Here is a 23,700-nt window from a genome sequence, read left to right on the forward strand (position 1 = left end):
TCTTCAGTGGATAGCATATGCTTCAGATACCACCTGATTGTATTCAGTCACTTGCTGCTGCCTTCAGTAGATATCGCCCTGCTTCATGAACTTTTTGTTGCTGTCTTATGTAGATAGCATATTTTGTTGTAATTTGTTTCCTATGAGATAATATTGTTTGCTGCATACACCACCTTCAACAGTTCAATATATAGACCCTACTAAATATATATTGGTATTTATTACTGTTTCAATTAACCGATAAATCACTTGACTCATAGCTGTGCAGACCTAATGGAAAACAGCCCAACTCATTTAACACTTGAAACATACACCCATTTAATACAAATATTCAGCAGAGACTTGTGGTGAAATGTCTTTTATTAACCAGATTAGGACAAGTGTGCCCTGTGGTCCAGACAACACTTGATCTCCTCCTCCCCCTTTTAACATTTCCCTAGGATCCTACTTGCCAAATACACAAATGATTCTACAGCACCATTGCATCATGGGAAGAATGGATGGTATCCCACAATACACTGTAGTGCAGCAACAGCAAAAGGAATTCAATGTTAACGATAATTTAGCAAAATTTGAAGCAAGTTTCCGGTGTTAGTTGCTTCTGACACTGATATGGTTGCATTCCCCTGGTACTGCTAGTATCTTGCCTTCAAACTGACTAAAACATGATGGAAAACAAAGTGACTAAACTAACTAAAACATGATGGAAATCGAAGTGACTAAACTGACTAAAACATGATGTTTGGTTTGGTGGGTGAAATTGTAATACAGCTACTGTGGTGGCTATAAGTCTTGGGATGGTTTTGACAGGGTAATGTAAATAAGCCACTCCCCCGATCAATATTGAATCCTACATTTTTGGTCACATGTGCATAGTGGCACCCAACATTGATTGGTGGGGAAGGGGAGGATTAGGGTGTTAGGAAAAGGTATAGGCTTGACACCAAAAAGAAACCTCCATTTCATCACATTACAAATTACGTAAATAGGGCCATAATAAAGTGTACGTTTTCCATAAGTGGCCCAACCCATTTTAACCATGCTTGATGTTTCTGTTGTAATACCTTCTTTTGTATAAAGCTGAACTAAACACCAGCAATGCATCATGGGTATATTTTTGAACCCATCTGGGCCACATATAACCAGGTCAGGTCTGTCATACTTGAATTACCAGCTTTTAATTTGCAACAGCCAGTGGTTATGACGGACATAGTACGCATTGGTTTACAGCAAACCGCTAAAGTGGAAGTTAAAACCCTGTTTCAACAAGTAAACTAAACTATTTACTGTTGGAATGTCTGTCAAGAGATCCTTGTGGGGGTGGAAAAAGGTAAAGGATGAAATAAGGGAATTTCTTGATTATATGAGCATTTCTGGAAAGAACCAAACTGTAGGACGTTAAGCAAATAGCCTCTGTGGGTGATATGATGAGATATTGCATTTATTTCTTCTTGCACAGTCTTATTTGTATTTAAAGAAAATTGTTGTGTTTATAATGAGGGATAGGTTATATGAATGACACTCACGGGAGACTTTATTCCATGTATGATGCACCATTCTCAAAAGTGGTCTATTTTTTGTTTTCTTCCAATTGAGTGACTTTTGTTTGTGAGTGTTTTCCTGGAGAGTTCTAGACCTAGTCTACATCAGTATAGTTTTGTCATCAGGTTGTAATCCCTGGATCGTAATATCCCGGTTATGACACGATTATAATAAATGATGAGAGCATTCACACTGCCAGCACCTCGTCGTCGTTTCGTCATCACTTCTGATTACACACACCACAGCAATTACGAAGTTCGCAGAGTAAACACGATACAATGACGAAATGAGTACACACTTGTAATTTTCATCCGCAATTACGATACGATCATGCTTTGAACCGGTCCGATGGAAATTTTCATCATTCGCGACTGATGACACGATTGTAGTGTGCTGACGACATTGCGCAGACACACAATACAAATTTCATAATACGATTATGACACGTTCATACATACTCACGATACAACAACGTTTCTGATTGGATCTGGGCCGTTTTGTGCTGGTCATATCCCGGGGGTCATATATTCCGTTTATGACCAGTATGCAGGGCATAAACAAGCTGCGTCACGCAGCATTGGAACCCAATTAACGTGATCCACGATTTGCTAGTGCTGCGTACACACGCATGTCACCGCGCCCATCTCATGCGGAGCGCAAAAGATGAACGTCTTGAAGGCCGTTGACCTGGTGAGCCGAGCTGCTTCCTGCAAGTAGGTCTACTCATTTACTCCCAATATTTGATGAAAAACGGTATGGAAATGTTATTTAAACTTGTAAACCCTTATTATTTTCATTTGTATTGAATTGCTAACAATGTTCAGAATGTTGGGTATGTATGAACGGGGTTCATTCATAGGATTTCGGGCATGATCGTTGGATTTAAACAGCGATCATGCCCTCAATCCTATGAATGAACCCCTAAACCATAATCGACAAGAAAAAACACACACATGTGGACTGGATCCTAATAAAAGAAAGTCCCTATCTACAGAATCAAATTTCATTCATGAATGAATTTGAAACAAGAGAGTCATAAATAATATGTGTACTAAATTTGAGGTTCTTATCTTCATTTGAGTAAAAGGGTAGTACAGAGTCATGTTTAATCATTAGATGATTTTTTTCACATAAAGATGTTGATAGAACAACACAGCACTATCATGAAAATGTATCTTGTTTCATGTGCAAATCATATTTAAATTGCCAGCATCAACTACATACATTGTAAAAATTACTGGGTAAGGGTATGCAACTTTAGGTCAACCATTCCCAAAAGTACTGGGGGTATATGTGACAAGTGCTGGGAGGTTATCATCATTGATATTCTAGTTCAGGCATGCCAAAGAGCTACAGGCACAGGTCATTGGGCCAAAAATAACCAAAGTACTGATACCTTGCTTCTAGCAACGCAATGTTCTATACCTTACATTTAGTCTGTATGCTAAACCTGTAATGTGACAAAGTTAAACTTCAAATCAAGTAATTTTAGACTTCTACGCATATTATGGACCAAGTAAATAAATAGAAATATCATACAGGGGGTTGCTTTAACAGTCTTGGTTCTTTAGATCTAGTAGGAAACAGTGGCTGATAGTAGCTACATATCTATACGCCTACCAAAATCATTTGATGGCAGGTAGAAGCAATTCAAGTGGATTAGTCCTTTTAAAACTCCTGTAAAAATGTCATCATCGAATATTTTCCCACTGAATGGATTAATTTGAATATACGATATAGGCCTATATGTTTTACGGACAACTTGTTCTTCATAATCATCATCATCATGGTCACTGCTGTCCTCCTCCTCATGTTCATCACCATCGTTGCCACTGTCCTCCTCCTCATTGTCGTAGTCATCTTTATTGGACTAATCCAGTTGAAATCCATACACCCCCTGATAGAAGATATGACCTTAATCTCCCACACAGGGAGTATGAATTTCAAATAGGGTTACCTGAATGGGTGACTCCATTTGAAATCATTACCCTGTGTGTGGGAGAATTAAGTCATGTCTTCCATAGGGGGCGTATGGATTTTAACTGGAATAGCCCATTTCGTAAGGGATACAAAATCCTTGCAATTTCATCTGATTACTCCATCAACCTGTCACTCTACTTTTGATGCTGCAAGATGTCCATTTTATTACAGTCTCCCCTCAATTCAACAAGAGTGCCTCCCCCTGGGGATTACACCTGACAACAGGCACCTGTTAATTTTACACAACAGATTAAAATGGCTCTTCAGTAAGGTGCTGTAAATGCTTTGATCATCACTAGTAGGTCCGGGAGTAGGTCATCAATATAAAATTTGCAGACTTGTATGTTTCCAAACAAAGGTAAAAGTATATCTCAAGAACCACTGGATCTAAACCTACTACTATGCATGTTTAGACTTGATTGAATGGATTCTGTTTAGATTTGAATATGAACATTAAAATGATTTACTTCCCTGTCTGTCCTCTAACCCCTATTTTATCGCTAAATTGCTTGAATTTATCACTGATTTAATACAGTGCAGGATGTCTTGAATTTATCACTGATTACAGGGTGTCTTGGAATAGAATGAATAGTATCCATGGTGGCAGTTTATATTTACATGGTATTTTCGCATCTCAATGATGCCGACTTCTCAGTGCCAGAAGTGGGCAAGTGCAATAGCTGCCAAGTGAAGCTGCCATGTGTAGATGAGTACAATATACTGTGTGTAATTTACGAAAAATGTTCACAGGGCAGCTATTGCACTTAGTCTTACCCACTTCTGGCACTGAGCAGTTGATGTCCACTCCACACTTTGCATGTCACAAGCTTCATCTTATTTTATTTAAAAGGTGCCATAAATTGCTTGCTCCTCCCTTTCAACCTGCCAAAAATTGCTTGCACCTTTTGGTTTTCCAAAATTTCTTGCCCCAAAATTTTACCTTCCCTCCTGGCTCATAATTATTGCACAGCCCCTAATACATTGCAATTTAACATACTATTAGCGCTGGATCATCAGTTAATTGAGAGGTTTGTGGAGGATTTAAAAAAATAAAATGCAAGGTAACAATAGCCCATTTAGGAATGACTATGCCAAGCACAGATATAGGCAACAGGGCACTATATTAGTAATCCTTATGGGCCAATCAGTGGTTCACATCAGCTCAGGTGAGAGAGTGACAAGAAGCTTCTGCGAAATCGTAATCCCAAAAGATGTTGATGTACAGGGCTCTTGAAGGGCTGAGCTCCATACAATGAGTCACACAGCGTGACCTTATTTTGTAAACTGTAAGAAGTATTTAAATAACGGCATGGGTGTTGATGGCTTGGAATACCAGGAGGTATTGAAGGGGCACTTGATTATAATAATAAACATCATCACATATCAAAACAACATGTATGGAGTCTACATCTAACCTAGCTGCACATTTTGCACAGGGGTTGATGTACATAGACCGCTCGATCACTTGTTCAAAAAAGTTCAAAAAAAGATAACTAAGTCGAAGCCAACCAATTTGCATGTACTATGTGAACGATAATTGTACAAGGATTACTTAGCGACTTCAAAATTTGAAGAAAAAATTAAGCCTTCGGCTTAAAAAATCCGGAAAAACTTGAAAATTTATGAAAATTCAGCTCAAAATCCAAGATGGCGGCCATAAAGTGAAAATTGTCAGAAGAAGAAAACTAAATCGAAGCCAAGCCATTAACATGTCTCACATGATAGGTAATTGCATACAGATTAATTGGGGACTTTAAAAAATGAAGAAAAAATTGGTCTTTGGTTTCAAAATGCACAAAATGGCAAAAATCCAAAATGGCGGATATACGAACAAATGATCAGGGCCAACACCTGTGTTTGCACTGATCTAAATTATAGCTTTCCATGAGTTAACCACAGAATGAAAGCATTGTAAGTAAGTTTTGTGACCAGGATTTGAACACAGGACCTCTGGCCCTACCATGGAAATATCATCAAGGAAGTGTATGTAGTAGATAAAAGGTGAGAAACAGACCATTACCATAGATAATCGGTGTCTTGTTGAGGTATGGTGAGCATGTTAGTCGCTCGAAGGCGAGACCCGAAGGGTCGAGCCTTCCGAGCGACTAACATGCGAACATGCGAACATGCTGAGAATTTGAAAGTTGAACCATAAATATAACACATTGTCAAGAAATTTGGACCCATTGATATACAAAAATTCAAATTTTCTCAAATTATTTTGGCTAGATTAAGGCAAAATTCGGCTATTTTTCGAGATACTTGAAAATTTTTTGAAAAAAGGACCCATTCATATACCACAATTGGCTTAGAAAAAGGGGTCATTGATACACCAAAATGCCAAAAATGCTACCCATATTTGCATCACATCTCCGTATGGTCATTTGTAGTAAGTACCCCCTCCCATGGATTTCTGATCCTGAGATATTTTACAATTCCCTCACCTCTCGACCACTGACATGAAATAATACATGTATCAGGTTGATGTTTTTGTATTATATAACACAAATCAACCTCTAAACCCAAATAGTCATTGAAATTTGGGCTATATATAGCAAAATCCTCTGATAAAGTATGCTATACCACCTACACAACTTTTCCTGCATAGATTGGGTTTCTCAGTTGAAATCCACACTCCCCCTGTGGAAGGTTTTAGAAATATATCTTCCACAGGGGGTGTATGAGTTTCAAATGGAATTAGCACATTAACCAATTCTACTTGAAACTTTCTCAGTGGGTGTATGAAATTTAAATGGAGCTGCTTAATGTGTTCGTTCCATCTGTAATTTATACTTCCCCTGTGGAAGATATTTCAAAAAATCTTCTATAAGGGGAATGTGGATTTCAATTTGAATAGCATATTTTCACAAGAGCGTTCCTTTAGATGTCACAGTAAATAGACACAAACAAAAGGACATGTTTGACATCTCTGTAACCCAATATTCCTGCAGTACCTTTTAGAAGGATAGCCTACAAAACCCATCTATTACCCTCCAAGAAGAGGAGGTATGATTAAAAAGGGGTCAAACCAACTGCATATTAGCATGGTTTAGGGCAAGATGGCCATATCTGCAATAGCTTCCACAAGTCGTATTTGTTGAAATGTGTACAATATAGAATGCAGAAAATGACAAAATGTCTACATGGCAGCTATTGCAGATAGGGCTTTCTGGGACTAATCCCTTTATTAATTACTACACTGATAAATGTGTAGATGCTTGATGCCTTGGATAACATAAAACCATGAAGATATCTTACCCTTCCCAGAATCCTTTGCAACATAATACATCATCACATTTCATCAAATGACACTCTTATGTACAACGTTCCACTTGTTTTCAGGTTGAAAATAGACTGGTTAAACATGGGTCGATAATAAACATAATGGGCAAGCTCTGGATGTGCTCTGTTCATTGAGGCACCTTTCGTCATATCAAACCATGTTGCACTGGATAGCAAATCAGTATTATTTAAATTGAAGAAATGCATTGTGGGAAGTGTAAGATATCTGCTCTGGCATGAAGCTAAATGAAGTCATTTTCTCTACTTTTACAAAGCAGATACCTAGCAGTCACTCAGTGCACTAGCGGCACATATCTTGCATAACTGTGCCCAGTACAAAAGGCATGTTGGATGGGAAAGAGCCTCCAAGGATTAGAGCTTCCAAGTGTAGAAATTAAATCCCAAATTCCAACAAGAGAATTGGTGTGAACTTGGAGAAAGCGTTGATGAACACAATTGAATGTGGAGTGAGTAACGTTTGCGACTCTCAATCAAACATCCATTTGAATCCTTTAGAATGTCGCTAGTTTCTTGAGTACATTTGGAGGATACTTGGGTAAAACTTTAGGGGATTTGCGATGTGTTGAACCTCAGAGTCCATTCAGTGTAAAACTGGTGTGTGTCTTCGCATACAGCCAGAAGCTCGCTCTAAGGTTCAGATTCCTTGGGAGATCCAATTTTCCATGTAGTAAATGTAAAAGTGTGCCGATCATAACTGACACTGTACTTAGGCTATCTTAATTAAATCCTGTGTCTCAAAGCTTGTCAGAAATTGAAGACCTAATGCAGTGTTTTTTACTGTACTTTTTTATTTTAATTTTTTTATGTGTCAGTACAGGATTTCTGACAAGTATTGTGTACAAAAAATATCCAATGTTGCAAATGTTGGATTAGCAGACAAAAAAGTCACTGCTTATGTGTACCCCCAGGGTGGTGAATTATAGAGGGGGGCAAAGATTTTTGGCAGGCCAAAAGGGAGGGGCAAGCATCTTTTGGCAGGGGGTCAAGCAATTTTTGGCAGGTTGAAAGGGGGGAAACGATTTTTGGTACAGATATTTTTGGCACCGTTTCTATATTATGCCCTAAAAAGGTGTGGGAAAACATTAGGAACACATTCAAATATGCAAAATTTCCTGCTTGCTGCGCTTGCATTATTATATGATAAGACAATTTAAGGGATCTAAAATGAGCGTTTATTGCGTTTCGACAGTATTTTTTGTGGGACATGAGAGCACTTCAGACCTATCGAATTTCATTCTGAATACGAAGCATGTCTTTCTGATATCAAATAATTTTCATTTTTTGAAAATCACAATATAATACAAATTTTATGACAAATTATAAAAATTTGATATTTTTCAAATAAAGTATATAACATTCCTCGAAGTAAATTATATAAATCTAATGATATATTCTTAAAGTGTATGTAGCAGGGAGGAAAAGCTGACGGTCAATTGAAAATTTTGACCTTTCATATTGAAGATATGGATTTTTTTTCCAAAAAGACCTAATTTTTTTTGGTGTTTTGGGAAAAAATCCATATCTTCAATAAAAAGGTCCAAATTTTCAATTGATCGTCGGCTTTTCATCCCACCTACATACACTTTAAGTATAAATCATCAGATTTATAAAGTTTACTTCAAGTACTGTTAAATATCAAAATATCAATTTTAATGATTTGCCATAAAATGTGTATTAAATTGCAATTTCAAAAATCAAAATTATTTGATATCAGAATGACATTCTTCGTATTCAGAATGCAATTCGATATGTCTGCTGTGCTCTAATGTCCCAAAATAAATACTGTCCAAACGTTCATACCCCAGACCTTAAGGTTTTAAATTCAGGTTCCTCAAAATTTGCATGTGTAAGTAAGGGGGGCAAAGATTTTTGACACATCAAAAGGTGGGGGGGCAAAGACTTTTGACATGGCCAGGGGGCGCAAACAATTTTGGCAGACCATTTTGAGAATTCACCACGACAGGGTTACACATAATTATTGCATCACCCCTAAACATCAAGTACCAATTTCAAGAATCTAACTGTACACAAAAAGTCAAACAAAAAGTACTTCAAATGACTGAAATCTTATACCGCACTCACCTTAGGCACCGGACGTGGTACATCCATCATGTCGCACAGTTGATTGCGTAGAGGGCGCACCGTTTCAACCGGCTCATCCCTAGAGAAAGCGACACAGACAAAAAGAAGAAAATAATGTTTGATAAGTAATTAGCATCGGGAACACACCTGCACAAGGGGTTTGTAACACAGTTTTAATAAAGACGACATGACTCCAACCTCATTTCTGTATGGTCATGTTGACAGATGATGACCGAGTTATTCATGTAATGAATTTTGGATATTTTTACACAGCCGTGACGTTAGTTGGTCAAAACCATCATTGACCATGCCCCTACATGTCACATGAAACTCGTGGGGTCAAAGGTCATGCAGGGGCCATAGGGGTCAAAAACGTGATTTCAACTCAAAATGCTTCTTCTCCCACAGATTACGTATGACGGTGACCCCACATGCACACATGCATTGCTATTACCCAGTGTCTATGGGGTCCTCACAGATTTAGGGTCAAAGGTCATTAAGGGGTCATTTCCGGTATAAAACGAAAAACATTCAAACATTTTTATTTGCTAAGAAAAACATAGGACAGTAACGGTATGTTCACACATAAATTATAGTTACCCTGTGTATATGTGGTATTTTTTATTTAGGGTCAAAGGTCATTAAGGGCCACTTCCGGTATAAAACGAAATACCTTTAAAATGCTTCTTCTCCCACAAATTACGTGGGACAGTGACACCACTTGCACACATGCATTGTTATTACCCAGTGTCTATGGGGTCCTCACAGATTTGGGGTCAAAGGTCATTAAGGGTCACTTCGGTTTAAAACGAAAATACTTCAAAAATTTTTATTTGCTAAGGAAAACATAGGACAGTAACGGTATGTTCACACATGAATTGTGATTACCCAATTCATACGTGGTATTTTTTTATTTGGGGTCAAAGGTCATTAAGGGGTCACTTCCGGTCTGAGACGAAAAACCTTCAAAATGCCTCTTCTGCCACAAATAACATAGCAAAGTGGTGCCACGTGCACCCATGCATTGGCATTAGCCAATGTCTATGGGCGTTTTCATATATTTTGGGGTCAAAGGTCATTAGGGGTCACAACACGGCTGTGTTCGTGGTCTTAGACCACAGCTAAGTCTAGTTGTATTTATTTTTGTATGGGATGGGATAAGCCATAAGTAATACTTTTTCTTTCTATTGTCATATGAGTCAGGTAAATAAATTTTATTAATACTTTTTCTGAGATACTCGCTCTAAAATATTTTGTGTGTTGACCCCCGCACAAATTGTTGCAACTTTAAGAAAGAATACTAGGATAGAACTATTTCCATTCGCAAGAAAAACCACCCTGCTTGAAGCCGAAGGTGAGCTGGAGCCATCTTAGATGTATATAGCAACATACAGGCATTCAGATATACTCGGGAGGGGGGGGGGGTGGAAGAAGGGGCACTTAACTTTAATTTTGTTAGGGCTGTGCGGCAGAGAGCACCAAACTTTGAGAAACTGATTTTTGGGCAAAATGGGGGCTTCTTGAAATGAAATTTCAACATATTGTCTCTTGCTTCCATGGGTCTAGTGAGCTCAAATTGGGCCAAATTATAGCCTGTGGAGCTAAGAAATTCCAAATTTTTCCAAATTTGAGCTAAGACTGAGCTGCAATTTTGCCTTTTGGGAGTTTTACGCAAAGTGAAGCTAACAAACTGGATTGTGACCTCCAATTGTGGATCTTTGGAAATGCTGGAGAGCCTGAAAAGGAAAATTACCACTGCACATACCCATACCACATTTACGTGTGAGTGCTACTGGTACTCCCAATAATTATATTTAAATAAAATTGATTATTTCACTATAGGGGAGATGTATTTAACAATAGTCAATATATTGGATAGAGTTGAAATAGTTAACCAATAGAGAGAACAAAGCACTTGGTCAGATCTTCTATACAGTATGAAGTCAGGGTTGCCAAACCTGCGATTTGGTAGCCCAATTGGGCAACTTTTGAAGATTTTCCCTGAGACTTGACGACAATTTTCTGTCCCATACAAACCAATGGTAAAAGTATAAAATTGGGTGATTTTTTGACATTGATGCATGTGACTTTCAGTAGTATCATGTCCCATGGAGTCTCTACTTAACATACATGAAGTAACATTTATTCAAAAACAAAAAATAAGTACAATACGCAAATTAAATGTATGTGTTTAAAACGATTGCAAATTACTTTTTAATGATGTCATGTTGTCTCCCAACAATGCTTACTTGTTGTAATTCTTTATACCTTTAAAGTACAGAAATATGACTTAATTTACCAATCTTTACTCTTCAAGAAAATCAGACCATCTTATGAATAACCTGCATATTCACCTCTTACTCTTTAAGTCACTTAACTTTGTAACATTAGGTCACATTGCCTGGTAAATTTCTGGGATTTGGGAATGCCTTGCCGGCCAAGCAACATATAAATGTACCAGTACCAGTACCAGTATACAATATATAATATTCTGAAATATCTGAATTTGTGTGTACTTTCAGACATCATGGTTCGACCCAAGCGTCAATGGGATTTACTAATGGATCCTGTATGCAAGTACTGCACAAGAAGATTATTGGAAACATTCCTTGTTACATATCCCATCTACGCAGCCATGAGCTGAGTATCAAGCCTTATTGGTATAGCAATCCAAACCTGAAACCAAAGGCAGGATGTGTGAAGCCACAAATCAGAAGACTTTCTAAGAGAAGATCTGAAGATTGCCAACCATCAATGAGGGATTCAGGCCACAAGGAAACAAAAAAACATAAGAATGAAGATATGTTTCTGTGTCAGTTTTGTGACAAGAAGTTCAAGTCCTTATCTGCTAAGTGTCGACATGAATTTACTCATTCAAAAGATGGCAGATACAAATGTAGGTATTGTATCCAGACCTTTGGAAACTTGGGTGACAAGAAACAACATGAAATGACACACACGGGAAAGAATCGTTACCAATGCAGCTATTGCAACAAGGCTTTTCCATCACCAAGTCTAAAGAAACAACATGAATTGATTCATACAGGAGAGAAACCCCATCAATGTAGCTATTGCAATAAATCATTTAGGCAACTGGGAAACAAGAATCAACATGAATTGATTCATACAGGAGAGAAACCCCATATATGCAGTTATTGTAACACATCATTCAGCACATCGGGAAGCAAGAAAGAGCATGAAAAGATTCATACAGGAGAGAAACCCCATAAATGCAGCTATTGTAACAAATTATTTAGCCGATTGGGAAACAAGAAAAGCCATGAAATGATTCATACAGGACAGAAACGTCATAAATGTAGTCATTGTAACAAATCATTCAGTGAATTGGGAAGCAAGAATCAACATGAAATGATTCATACAGGAGAGAAACTTTATCAATGCAGTTACTGTAAGCAATCATTCCGTCACTTGGGTAACAAGAATAGGCATGAAGGAATGCATACAGGAGTGAAACCTCACAAATGCAGTTATTGTAAGACATCATTCCGCACATCGGATGAAAAAAAACGGCATGAAATGATTCACACAGGAGAGAAACCTCATAAATGTAGCTATTGTGACAAATCATTCAGCCGATTAGGAAGCAAGAAACAGCATGAAATGATCCACACAGGAGAAAAACCTCATCAATGCAGCTATTGTAACAAAACATTTAACCGATTGGGACACAAGAAATTGCATGAAAAGATTCACACAGGGGAGAAACCTCATCAATGCAGCTATTGCAACAAATCATTTAGCCAATTGGGAAACAAGAAAGAGCATGTAAAGATTCATAAAGGAGAGAAACCTCATAAATGTAGTTACTGTGACAAATCATTCAGCCGATGGGGAAACAAGAATCAACACGAAAAGATCCACACAAGAGAGAAACTCATGTAGCTATGAAGCAAGATCCTAATAAAAGGAGTTATAAGGGACATGTGATATAAAAGGAGTTATGAAGGGACATGTGAATTCTTCTTGGAACTGTGCCACTCAGTGAAAAAAAGCAATAATTGTGTCAATTCCCAAATCCAGTCTCCCTAATGTTGATATATCAGACAATTTAGTTAATAATCTATTGCATTATCATATAACTTGTAGTACTGTCATTATTGTTATTATTATTATCATCATTATTTTCAAATATTGATATTATTGATATTATTTTGTTATGCATGTAAAATTCTTGATGTGAATAAACTTAAATTGAATTGATGTTTTTATCACCAGTGTGCGGGGTAGCATAGATGAAATTGAATTTTGTTCAGGGGTGGGGCAATATAGTCTGTGAGTGTATTAAGTGGTGCATGTGGGGGTGGGGTGTGTGAGTGGATGGGTGTGGCAGTTACAGTACTGTGTAAACATTTATGGTGCAAGTGTTGCCAGATAAATGCATGCATAAAACTCGAGAGCTGTGGTATTATATTTATGGTGCTCGAGGGGGTGTAAATAACATACGCCAGTGTGTTTCTTATTTATCATGTTAATATTTTAATATTAAAATAATTGATCTTATTAGGATCTTATAGGAAATGTGTCTGTTCGCATTAAACGGCTTAGTTTAATGTTAATCATGTATGAATGAAGCCAACGTTTACATTGCACTTAATGAAGATACAGATGTGATCGCCTAAGACTAATTAAGATTAGAAAAAGTATGCCTAAACACCAATAAACTTTGTTCGCAGTGCCAAAAAGTATACATTATGTAATGTGAGTAACTGTGAGTACATTGATACATAAACAATACCCAACTGACACCTTTTTGTCCCGTAAGTCAAATATGAAATAGAAAATGTAGGCCCTACACTGCACAAACAGTGTTTAGCATTTAAACAGTTTTCTAAATACATTCTTGCCTTCACTTTGAATTTTAAGAATAGTGATGGATAATGTTTAGCCATTGAACATTGATGTGTTAGGAATTTGATACGTAAATGTTAAGTGTCTAAACATGTTTACAAAGTGATGGCAATGATGCGTTCAATGGCTAAACATAGTTTTTGTGTATCAATATCAATAATCTAGAAAGATGCAATAGGAATGATTTCAATAAGGAAATATACATTCAGAACATCCTTAAAGCCTTAATGTACAATCTTTTTTCAGAATATACCATTATTTTTTTTCAAAACCGATTTTTTGGCATATTTGTAATACTTACACAATGTTCCAACTTAAATCTATGAGCAAACTGTCAAATTCACCTTATTTGGAGTAAAAGCCAGTTTGGTTGCGCTCCCGCCACATGTGGAGGGAGGAGCGTAACCAAACTGGCTGTGTAGGAGACTAACTCTGAGGCCGCACTCAGCGTCCTAATCCAAAAAGTGCGAGATATTTCGAGTGAAAGAGGTGAAGTTTATGATGCTGTTTCTTTTCAAATTCTCAATGTTTTTCGCATCCAAATGTATTGGGAACTTTTATAATCAATTGTATATTATCATTTTGGAAGAAGTTCTAATTATTATATGCACACAAGCTGGGTATCAGTTGTTTTTCCATTAATTTATCGAAAGTAAAGTCTTTCTATCAATTTGCTTAATTACTTTGCGTGCGTACATACATGTACTACAAAATTGCAAAACCAAATCTAGTAAATGAATCGAAACAACATTTTTTTGCGCTAAATGAAGTAAATTTGTGACAATCCAGCACAACTGAGCCCTGAAGTCGCCAATCATCATTTTTGAGATATTGAACCAAAATATTCTGCTTGAAATTAGCTTTAAAATGATGTATATCATGTCTATAGTACATTTAAGTAGTGAAAAATCAATAAAACAGTCAATAAATCCTTTGTTTCCTATTGTTTATTGTTAAGTTCAATGGAGCATATCTCAATGCACTGGCGACATCCGCGCTCAGTTGTGGTGGATGGTCACATTTAATCTTAGTATGTTTTAATCTCAATTGAGGGAAGTAATTTGCCTAGTCTTTGCATGGAAGCCAGTCGCATTACATGTAATAGATCCATATCCATATTAAAGTGGTTTGTCCAGCTAATATGAATAAAATGAATGAACACGCTGTGCCCTGATGATATAGCTCAATCCGCCCCATTCATGAATACAAAATACCTAATAATAAAGTCGCCTAATTGTACAACTATGGGGGTCAATCGCACAACTTCATGAATATTGATTGGCAATATTTTCCAATATGTCAGTACTCAAATTGGACACAATAGATGAATGAAAGCTTCAGTCCATTGACCAAGATCATGTAGCAGAAAAGTCACTAAAAGTGTATATGCCTACCTATCTTGTCATGTCTTTACTTTAAATCATTTATATATTAGAGTTCATGAAACTCACTCAATGTTTTTCTTGATCTCCACAAGGCATTTGGTAATCTGTTGATGTAAAAGTGACTTTATAAAATGGAGGGAATTCCCAGCTGCCTACCAAACCATGGCATCACAGGAAAACTGTGTCTGAATACTGAGTGATGTAACTAGATTAAATAAGTCATGAGAAAACAAAATGGGCTGTTCCATTTGATAGCTATGCTCCTCCTGTGGAAAACATCACCTTAATCTTCCACAGTGTAGATTTCAAATGAAGTATCCCATTTGTTTCCTTGTTTTATTTCTTCTTTATAAGTTAAAAGACACAGATGGTCTTGTCTAAGGTTGTTGAGAGGCTTCCATTTAAGTTTTCGCCAGTTAAATAAGACAGTGTCCTGACTGGAACTTTAAGAATTGGCCCTCCCAGCCCTGTTTTGGAGACGTTCAATCCTATTCAGAAATGTGCTATTACAATTTCCCCACACTGTATCACAAAAAGTAAATCTTGGAAGAATAAAAATGTAAATATGAGGTTGTTTGAACATTTTGAGCCAAATTCCATTTGTTGCTATTCTCTCAAAATCGGTCATTTTCAAGTTTTAAATTCCCCACACGGTATCACAATAAGTAAATCTTGGAAGAATAAGAGCTTTATAAATTGTATTCATGTGGTTAGCAGATAGCCATTCCCTGATTCTGTATAATATACCAATGTATTTAGAAACTGTTACACAAGTTTGGTTAATTTGCGCTTCCCATTTTAGATTTTAGTCGAGGATGACTCGCAATTTGCATGATACATTTTCAAGTTGTTCATTACTCATGTAAAGACTGAGCTCATCATTAAAACAATGTGTACAGAAAAGCATGGCTTTTGTCTTCTTAGCATTTAAGGTCAATTTGTTCATTTCTATCCACAATGTAATTCTTTTAAGATCATCATTAAGATGCACATTGATCTCATTAATATTTTTTGATGAGCGAAAAAATAGCAGTGTCGTCAGCATAGAGCGTGATTTTGGTATCACTGGCCACAGTTAAAGGCTGATCATTGAAGTACATCGTGAATAGAAGTGGACCCAAAATTGTCCCTTGAGGAACACCAAAGTGGACACATTTGAATGCAGAAATAGTATTACCAATCTTAGTTGCCTGCTCTCTGTCACTAAGATAATATTTAAACCAAACCAGCTCCAGACACATAATTCCAAAAGATGTAAGCTTTTGAAGAAGAATGGCATGATTGACCGTGTCAAAAGCCTTTTTTAGGTCAATAAAGACCCCTCCAACAAAATGGCCAGCATCAATGTTCTGGAGGATGTATTCTGAAACATTGATCAAAGTTGTAAGTGTGGAATGTTTGGGTCTGAATCTAAACCAGTTGTTTTCTTTATATCTAGAGACTTGAGACACTTAAAAACCTGCTCCTCAGTTATCATGGACAAATGGAAAAAAGATCACCCTTAAAACTAGAATAATCATCATCAACATTGTCAAACTTTTCTGCTAATTTTTCACCAACAGAAGAAATTAATTGTTCATAGCACCATAATTCCATCCTTCGTTTTAAGGGCTCTGGAATGAGTGTTTCGATAGTATTTTGGTGGGACATGAGACATATATCGAATTGCATTCTGAATGTCCTTCTGATACCTAATAATTTTCATTTTTTGAAATTCACGATATAATACAAATTTTATGACAAATTTATTAAAATTTGATATTTTTTCAATTTTTGATAAATAACAGTCCTCGAAGTAAACTTTATAAATCTAATGATACGTACTTAAAGTGTATGTAGCTGTGAGGAAAATCCGACGATCAATTGAACCATATCTTCAATCCGAAAGGTCAAAATTTTCAATTGATCATCTGCTTGTAATTCCAGCTACATACACTTTGAGTACATATCATCAGATTTACATTTAAAATAGACTTGGTGATTTATTAAAGCATTATTCAGATTATAAAGTTTACTTCGAGGACTGTTATATATCAAAAATATCAATTTTTAATGATTTGCCATAAAATGTGTATTTAAAAAATCTAAATTATTTGATATCAGAAGGGCATTCTCCGTATTCAGAATGCAATTCGATATGTCTGATGTGCTCTCATGTCCCACAATAAATACTGTCCAAACGCTCTTGGTTTTTTTGTTTCATTTAGTTTTTGCTGACGACCCTTGGATTTCAATTTCCATTAAGGTAACCCCATTTGAAATTCACACCACCTGTGTGGAAGATTAAGGTCATGTCTTCCATAGGGCGTGTGGATTTCAACTGGAATAACCCAGTGCAATTTTCAACATCATCAGGATACAGTCTTACATGGCTAGCTCAACTAACATGGCTATGTATTTGTGTTGATGATGAGTTATGAAGCATTGAATTCAGTGTTTTAAAGGGGTACTACACCTGCCCAATTGTGTGCCTATTTTTGCATTTTTCTCAAAAATTATAGCGCATTGGTAACAATGTGTATATTATAGGGGCAAAGACTACAACTACTGACTGGAAATTTTATTTCAGCACAGACAACAGTTGTGGAATTACAGTCAAAAATGAGGGAAAACCAATATTTGATCAATAAATCAATAACTACTTGTAGTTGTAGTTGCTAAATTTAGTTGTAGTTTAGAACTCAGTTGTAGTTGCTGAATTTTCAGTGCAGTAGTTGTAGTCCTTGCAGCCCCTATAATATACATATCTTACTTGTCACCAATGTGCTATAATTTTTGAGAAAAATGCAAAAATGGGCACAAAATTGGGCAGGGGTGTAGTACCCCCTTAATGGTGAAACATTTCAGTACAAGGTGCAGCCTGGGTTGCCAGGCAGTGGTATAAGTCTCATCATCATCATCATCATAAACGCTTCTCGTCAGCAGTTTAATATAGCGCCATCAATATAGTTTCTCCAAGTAGGTCTCTCTCTCGAAAGTTCAGTCGCTTTCTTTATGGTTAAGTCTTCTTTGATTTCTTTCAGCTCTTTTGGAATTGCTGATTTCCATCCACGTAGTTTTTGGTTTCCTTCTTGGTCGTTTTACCACAACTCCATAAAAGCACTGAAAACTGGATGTTTGTGAGGTTTTACCCAAATTTAGAACATAAATGACTCAAGTAGACGTTAGATCACTTGAAAGAAAAAAAACCTTCCTGTTCTTACTGACTGATCAATAAATGGTCACGAATCCCATTGTTATTCAAATTGAACTTCAACCCCTTTATAATTGCTAAATAAGAGGAAAATTACTTCAAAATTACTGCAGTGGCCTGACACTTCCAAAAGTAGCCAAATTTTAGGCAAGTTGTGGCATGGTTTTCTGAAGCACAGCAAGCGATCTCTTGCCCAATGATCCATCTAAGTCACAGGATTGGCATTACTGATTGAATGTATGCACAAAGGAATCTTGCTACCAAACCGAGGAACCGAGGTTCTCCCCGCAAACTCATGCGCAAAAAGTGCATTTTATTTCTTACACTTTTCTAGCAACAAGCGAGAAGGTGTACGCACACACAACACACATTTTGCGCGTAGAACCTCGTTTTGAGATGATCGTGTAAAGGCTCAAAAGAGCACTTTCTAATCTGAGTTTGCATGCTCTCAATTTTTAAATCACAAAAATTATCAAAACTCAGTTTTTTTTTTTTATGTTTGCTACAGCTAAAAGCTGTGTATTAACCCTAACAGATGTTTTTATTAAAGTGTTCATTGATGTTTTTAAGAACGTTGATCACCATTTTTAACCCCTCCCTAATAAAACTACTTTGGCCCAGGGATATATCCATCTTTTGGCTTCATAAACAAGTCAACCTATATCTTGGTTTGCTTTTTTAGTGACATTTTGTTTATGGTTTAATTGATTGGTATTTCCAGATGAACTTGGCAATCCATCTATTGCATGTTTCCTATTGGTTTATCCTGACAATTAATAACACAATGAAATCAGAGGGGCATAGAGGTAGAGTGCAGACATAATAATCCATCTATGTCTTGTCTGTGTGAGCAACTTGATAGAGACCTTTTAACTAGTTTTGCTCATTGGGCTATTTCAGTTAAAATCTACACTCCCTCTGTGGAAGATTTTGCAAATATCATCCATAGGGGGAGTATTAATTTTAAATGGAATTAGCATATTAACCAATTCTATTTGAAACCCACTCTCCCTCTGTGGAAGATTCAAGTTGAATTTGTTTTCAGAGGGTGTATGAAATTCAAATAGAGCAGCTTAATATATATATTCCATTTGAAATTCATACTCCCACTTTGGAAGATATTTGCAAGGGGAGTGACAGTTTCTATGTCACAAACTGTTTCACACCTGCAGTAAACATTATACAAATACAACATGTTTTATTTCGGGAAAGTAGTCAAAACTACTGGTCCCTCGGTGTTGGATGATTTGACTACTTCCCACGCGTCAGCGGAGGGAAGTAGTCAAATCATCCAACACCGAGGACCAGTAGTTTTGACTACTTCCCCTCAAAACATGTTGTATTTGTTTACTATACCTCATAAATATTTTCACTATCACGGTAAAATCGTAAAAAATAGGCTACACACCTCAACGTGCCGGCCGGCATGGTATTAAATAAGCTTAATATTTCGCTTACCTGATTTTATTGGAGGATTTCTGTTCAATCACTCTACATTTTGACCTATATTATTCGAATGTTCTTTTTAACATTCCATAAATAACATTTTGTTTCATAAAACGTCAAATTCGCGTGTTATTATCCATCGGTAATCTCGGCAAAATAACTGCAGCAGCCGCCATTTTCACGATAAGCACATCTGCAGAATCGCCGTTGTGTAGCATAATGCTACGTCTGAAGGAACGGTGACGCGCGGGGTCGAGACACCGTGTGGTAGTAGGGGTGCGGAAGTTTTACTACTTCCCGCGAGCGTAATCCCACAGGCGCGGGAAGTAGTCAAAATACCGTGCTCGACGCTGGCGTTATTAACCAATAAGATGTCTGGATTACCTAATAAATATTTATGAGGTATAGTAATAGGCAATTCCAGTTGAAATCCATACACCCCTATGTAAGACATGACCTTAATCTCCCACAGAGGTAGTGTGAATATCAATTTGAGTTTACCTGAATACATGTAGGTGATTCCAGTTGAAATTAAATCTACACCATTTGAGTGGGAGATTAAGGGCATGTCTTTCATAGGGGTGTATGGATTTCAACAGGAATAGTCCATTTAGTAATAAAGCATATCAATACAACACAATTAATAAGCTAAGTGCACAGGCAGACACAAGTGGTTGATCTCTGTCATGATGGTATTAAACTATCAAGTAAAACGCAGTCAATGTAATGTAGCCTGTAATCTAATTAAATAACCCTTTCTTTAAACTATAGCCTAGTATTTAAAGTAAAGCTGCAGTCTGTGGCCCTCACAAACTTTGTGAGCGCTTTAGCGCAAGTTCCCCAGAAGGGCTGGCATCGAGCGTGCTGCGTGCGGTGCAACCTCTCTGGATCATATACTCATTAAAGTAACCAAGCTCAAAAGTGGTGCTAAACCAAGTTTAGTACATATGTCTCATCTCAAGTTCAGGGCCATGTTGGATTTTCGCAGTGACAAATTTGAATCGGTGTGTTTACTCAATTGCACCGCCAGGTGTATGGACAAATGGCCCTTCTTCGCAAGCGATTCGAATCTGCCACTCCAAAATCCAACATGGCGTTACTCTCAACTTGAGATGAGACAGAGAATGCATTATTTGGGTTATTCCATTTGAAATCCACTCTCCACCATCAAAGATTTTGGAAATATCTTCCACAGGGGGTATGAATCTCAAATGGAATTAGCACATTAACCAATTCTATTTGAAACTCACCCTCCCTCTGTGGAAGAGTCAGGTTGAATCTGTCTCAGAGGATGTATGACATTCAAATGGAGCTGCTTCAAATGTTCATTCCATTTATTCCAAAATCTTCCACGGGGGAGAGTAGATTTTAATTTGAATAGCCCATTAAAGGTAGAATGTTACTCCCAAGGCAGCCTTTTTGATATTATATGCATCATTCTTTAAGCTCCCTCTTTGGAAGTTTCAGGTTGAATCTTTCTCAATGGGTGTATGAAATTCAAATGGAACAGCTTAATGTGTTCATTCCATTTGAATATCATACTCCCCCGTAGAAGATATTTCCAAAATCTTCCACAGGGGAAAGTAGATTTCAATGAAGATATTTAAATATTGCAATATTTGTCGAAGACGACTTGTATTTCTTTAATTAAAACCAAACAAGTGTCATTGTTACTTTTCCATACTATGACCCAGATCTTAATTAGCTTGATTCAGGCATTGTTTTTTGCGGGGCACAAGAGACTATTTCGGTCATTGTTTACATCATTTACATTGCTCTGTACGTGTGAGAGTGATTTATGACTCTTTTTGATGACTCAACAACTCTTATTATATTCATAGTCATTGGTCATCTTCTCAAGGAAATCATTCTACAGCCCAATATGTCACTCTCTCCACATGGATGTCGGCTGCAGACAACAAGTTTATATTTTTTTTAATTCAAAAATTTCAGATTTGTAAATTTTCATGCACATATTTGGAATCAGCATGAAAAATGCATTAAAATGAGTACAAAGAAGTCCAGTATTGGTTCAGTGGTTCTTAAGACAGCTTTTGATATTTTGAAAATGGTTAGCATGCAGAGTATTAATTTATTAGATACTTCAATTAACCCTGTGAGAACTACCTGCCTATTGGTCAAAAAGAAGTTTTCATTATCAATTGGACCAATCAGCAACATTGTTAGAATAATTTCACCACACAAAAAAATTGGGGTGAATTATTTACAAAGCTCCATTCTGATTGGCGATTAAAATGAAGATATCATGTAATTGACCAATCAGAGGCAATATTATATCGGCAGGTACTGCTCAGGGGGTTAACAACAAATTGAAATGAAACTAACGTTGAGTAAAACCTTCCAGAGAATTCGTACAAACTAACAAGTTTGACGATTTCATGCAAGTCGTATCTCGTAATATATTATGTAAGAAAAGTTGCCCACGATCCTGATGACTGTCTCCCTTTCATTAACAAGCACACCATGCATTCATCATGCATGGTGAAATATCACCCCCCTCTGCACACCTCAATGCAAACATACGAGGCGTCTAATTCATTTTGCTTGCGATGTAATCCCACGTTAATTGCTTTGGCATACAAAACAGATGGTTTCTCTGTTCGCACCTAGCATTTGTGAGACATAATGTTTTCGTATCGTCTACATTGTGCAGTCAAGAGTTTAAGTCTGAGTGTGGCATGCAGGCAACTTCTCCATCACACTCTCTTCCTCTATCACACTCTCTTCCTCTATCTTACTCTATTAGGCAATTCCTGTTGAAATCCTTACGCCCCCTTGTCTTACTGACATTAATTGATTAACTGTGCTAAGGACCCCTTGATTAAGGACATGAAATACCCTCAATATTCCACACAGGGAGTGTGAATTTCAAATGGATTACATGAAATGGGCAACTCCATTTGAAATCTACACCCCCTGTGTGGGAGATTAAGGTTGTGTCTTCCATAGGGGGTGTAAGGATTTCAACAGGAATAGCCCATTATCTACTCTCATCATTTATCTTTCTCTCTCTCATCTTCTTTCTCTTATTCATTCATCGATTCATTCGTCTTTCATTTATTCAATCACTCCTGTTCCGTTCATTTGTCTTTCATTCATTCATTTACTTAATTTCCATGATACAATACATTTTACAACAGATGATATCTGGGTCATGAAAGCTTATCAAGGTGTTAGTGCAAGAAGACCTCCATCTGCAATAGCTGCCAGGTGTCATACTCAAATATGTACAATATAGAATGCAGAAATTTGTCAAATGTCTATAGGGCAGCTATAACAAACAGAGCCTTCTTGCACTTACACCTCAATATAACAGAATAGCTGCCAGGTGTCAATATAGAATTCAGAAATTGTTAAATGTCTATAAAGCAGCTATTGCAGACAGGGCTGTCTTGCATTATTAACCCAAATTTTATGGATGAAAATCCTAGAAGTTTGCTGAAGCCAGAATTTATTTTTCACTGAACAGAAAGTCCTATTCAGTGATCCCAGTGCATGTGTAAAAAATTCAAATTGTTTATAAATTGCTTTTTAAAGTGAAGGATGAATCATTCAAATTGTCATTATTGGAAGGAAAAATTTGGCATAAAGCGAAGAAAACAGCAGCATTGAAGAAGTTGAAGCCCCATTCAAATACATGTAGCTAATTTATATACTGTCAGTATATAAATTACAGATTCATTGGAGAAAAGAAATAGCACAAAAGGGTGAAAATTACGGTGGCAAAAAGCAACTTTTCCAGGCATTGTTGACATGTAGCCTTCAGGAAAGAAAGTTTCCTGTTATTGAGACCTAACTTTTGAGATAGTTTGTATGTTTGAAGGTACAAAATTAACCATAAAAAATAGTAAACAAATCTGTTCTGACTTTGACTGACAG

The 23,700-nt window shown here is 36.9% G+C and overlaps 1 protein-coding gene across 2 annotated transcripts in view; it reads right to left on the reverse strand.

The window, feature by feature from the left end:
- Nucleotides 1-23,700, reverse strand: part of LOC140157406 (tubulin-specific chaperone D-like) — a 250,318-nt gene that overhangs the window by 64,882 nt on the left and 161,736 nt on the right. For both annotated transcript variants that reach the window (XM_072180591.1, XM_072180590.1), the window contains one exon: nt 8,908-8,986. In XM_072180591.1, coding sequence (XP_072036692.1) covers nt 8,908-8,986 — 79 coding nt within the window. The remainder of the gene's footprint in view (nt 1-8,907; nt 8,987-23,700) is intronic.

The sequence above is a fragment of the Amphiura filiformis genome, chromosome 7 (assembly GCF_039555335.1).
Source record: "Amphiura filiformis chromosome 7, Afil_fr2py, whole genome shotgun sequence".
NCBI lineage: Eukaryota > Metazoa > Echinodermata > Ophiuroidea > Amphilepidida > Amphiuridae > Amphiura > Amphiura filiformis.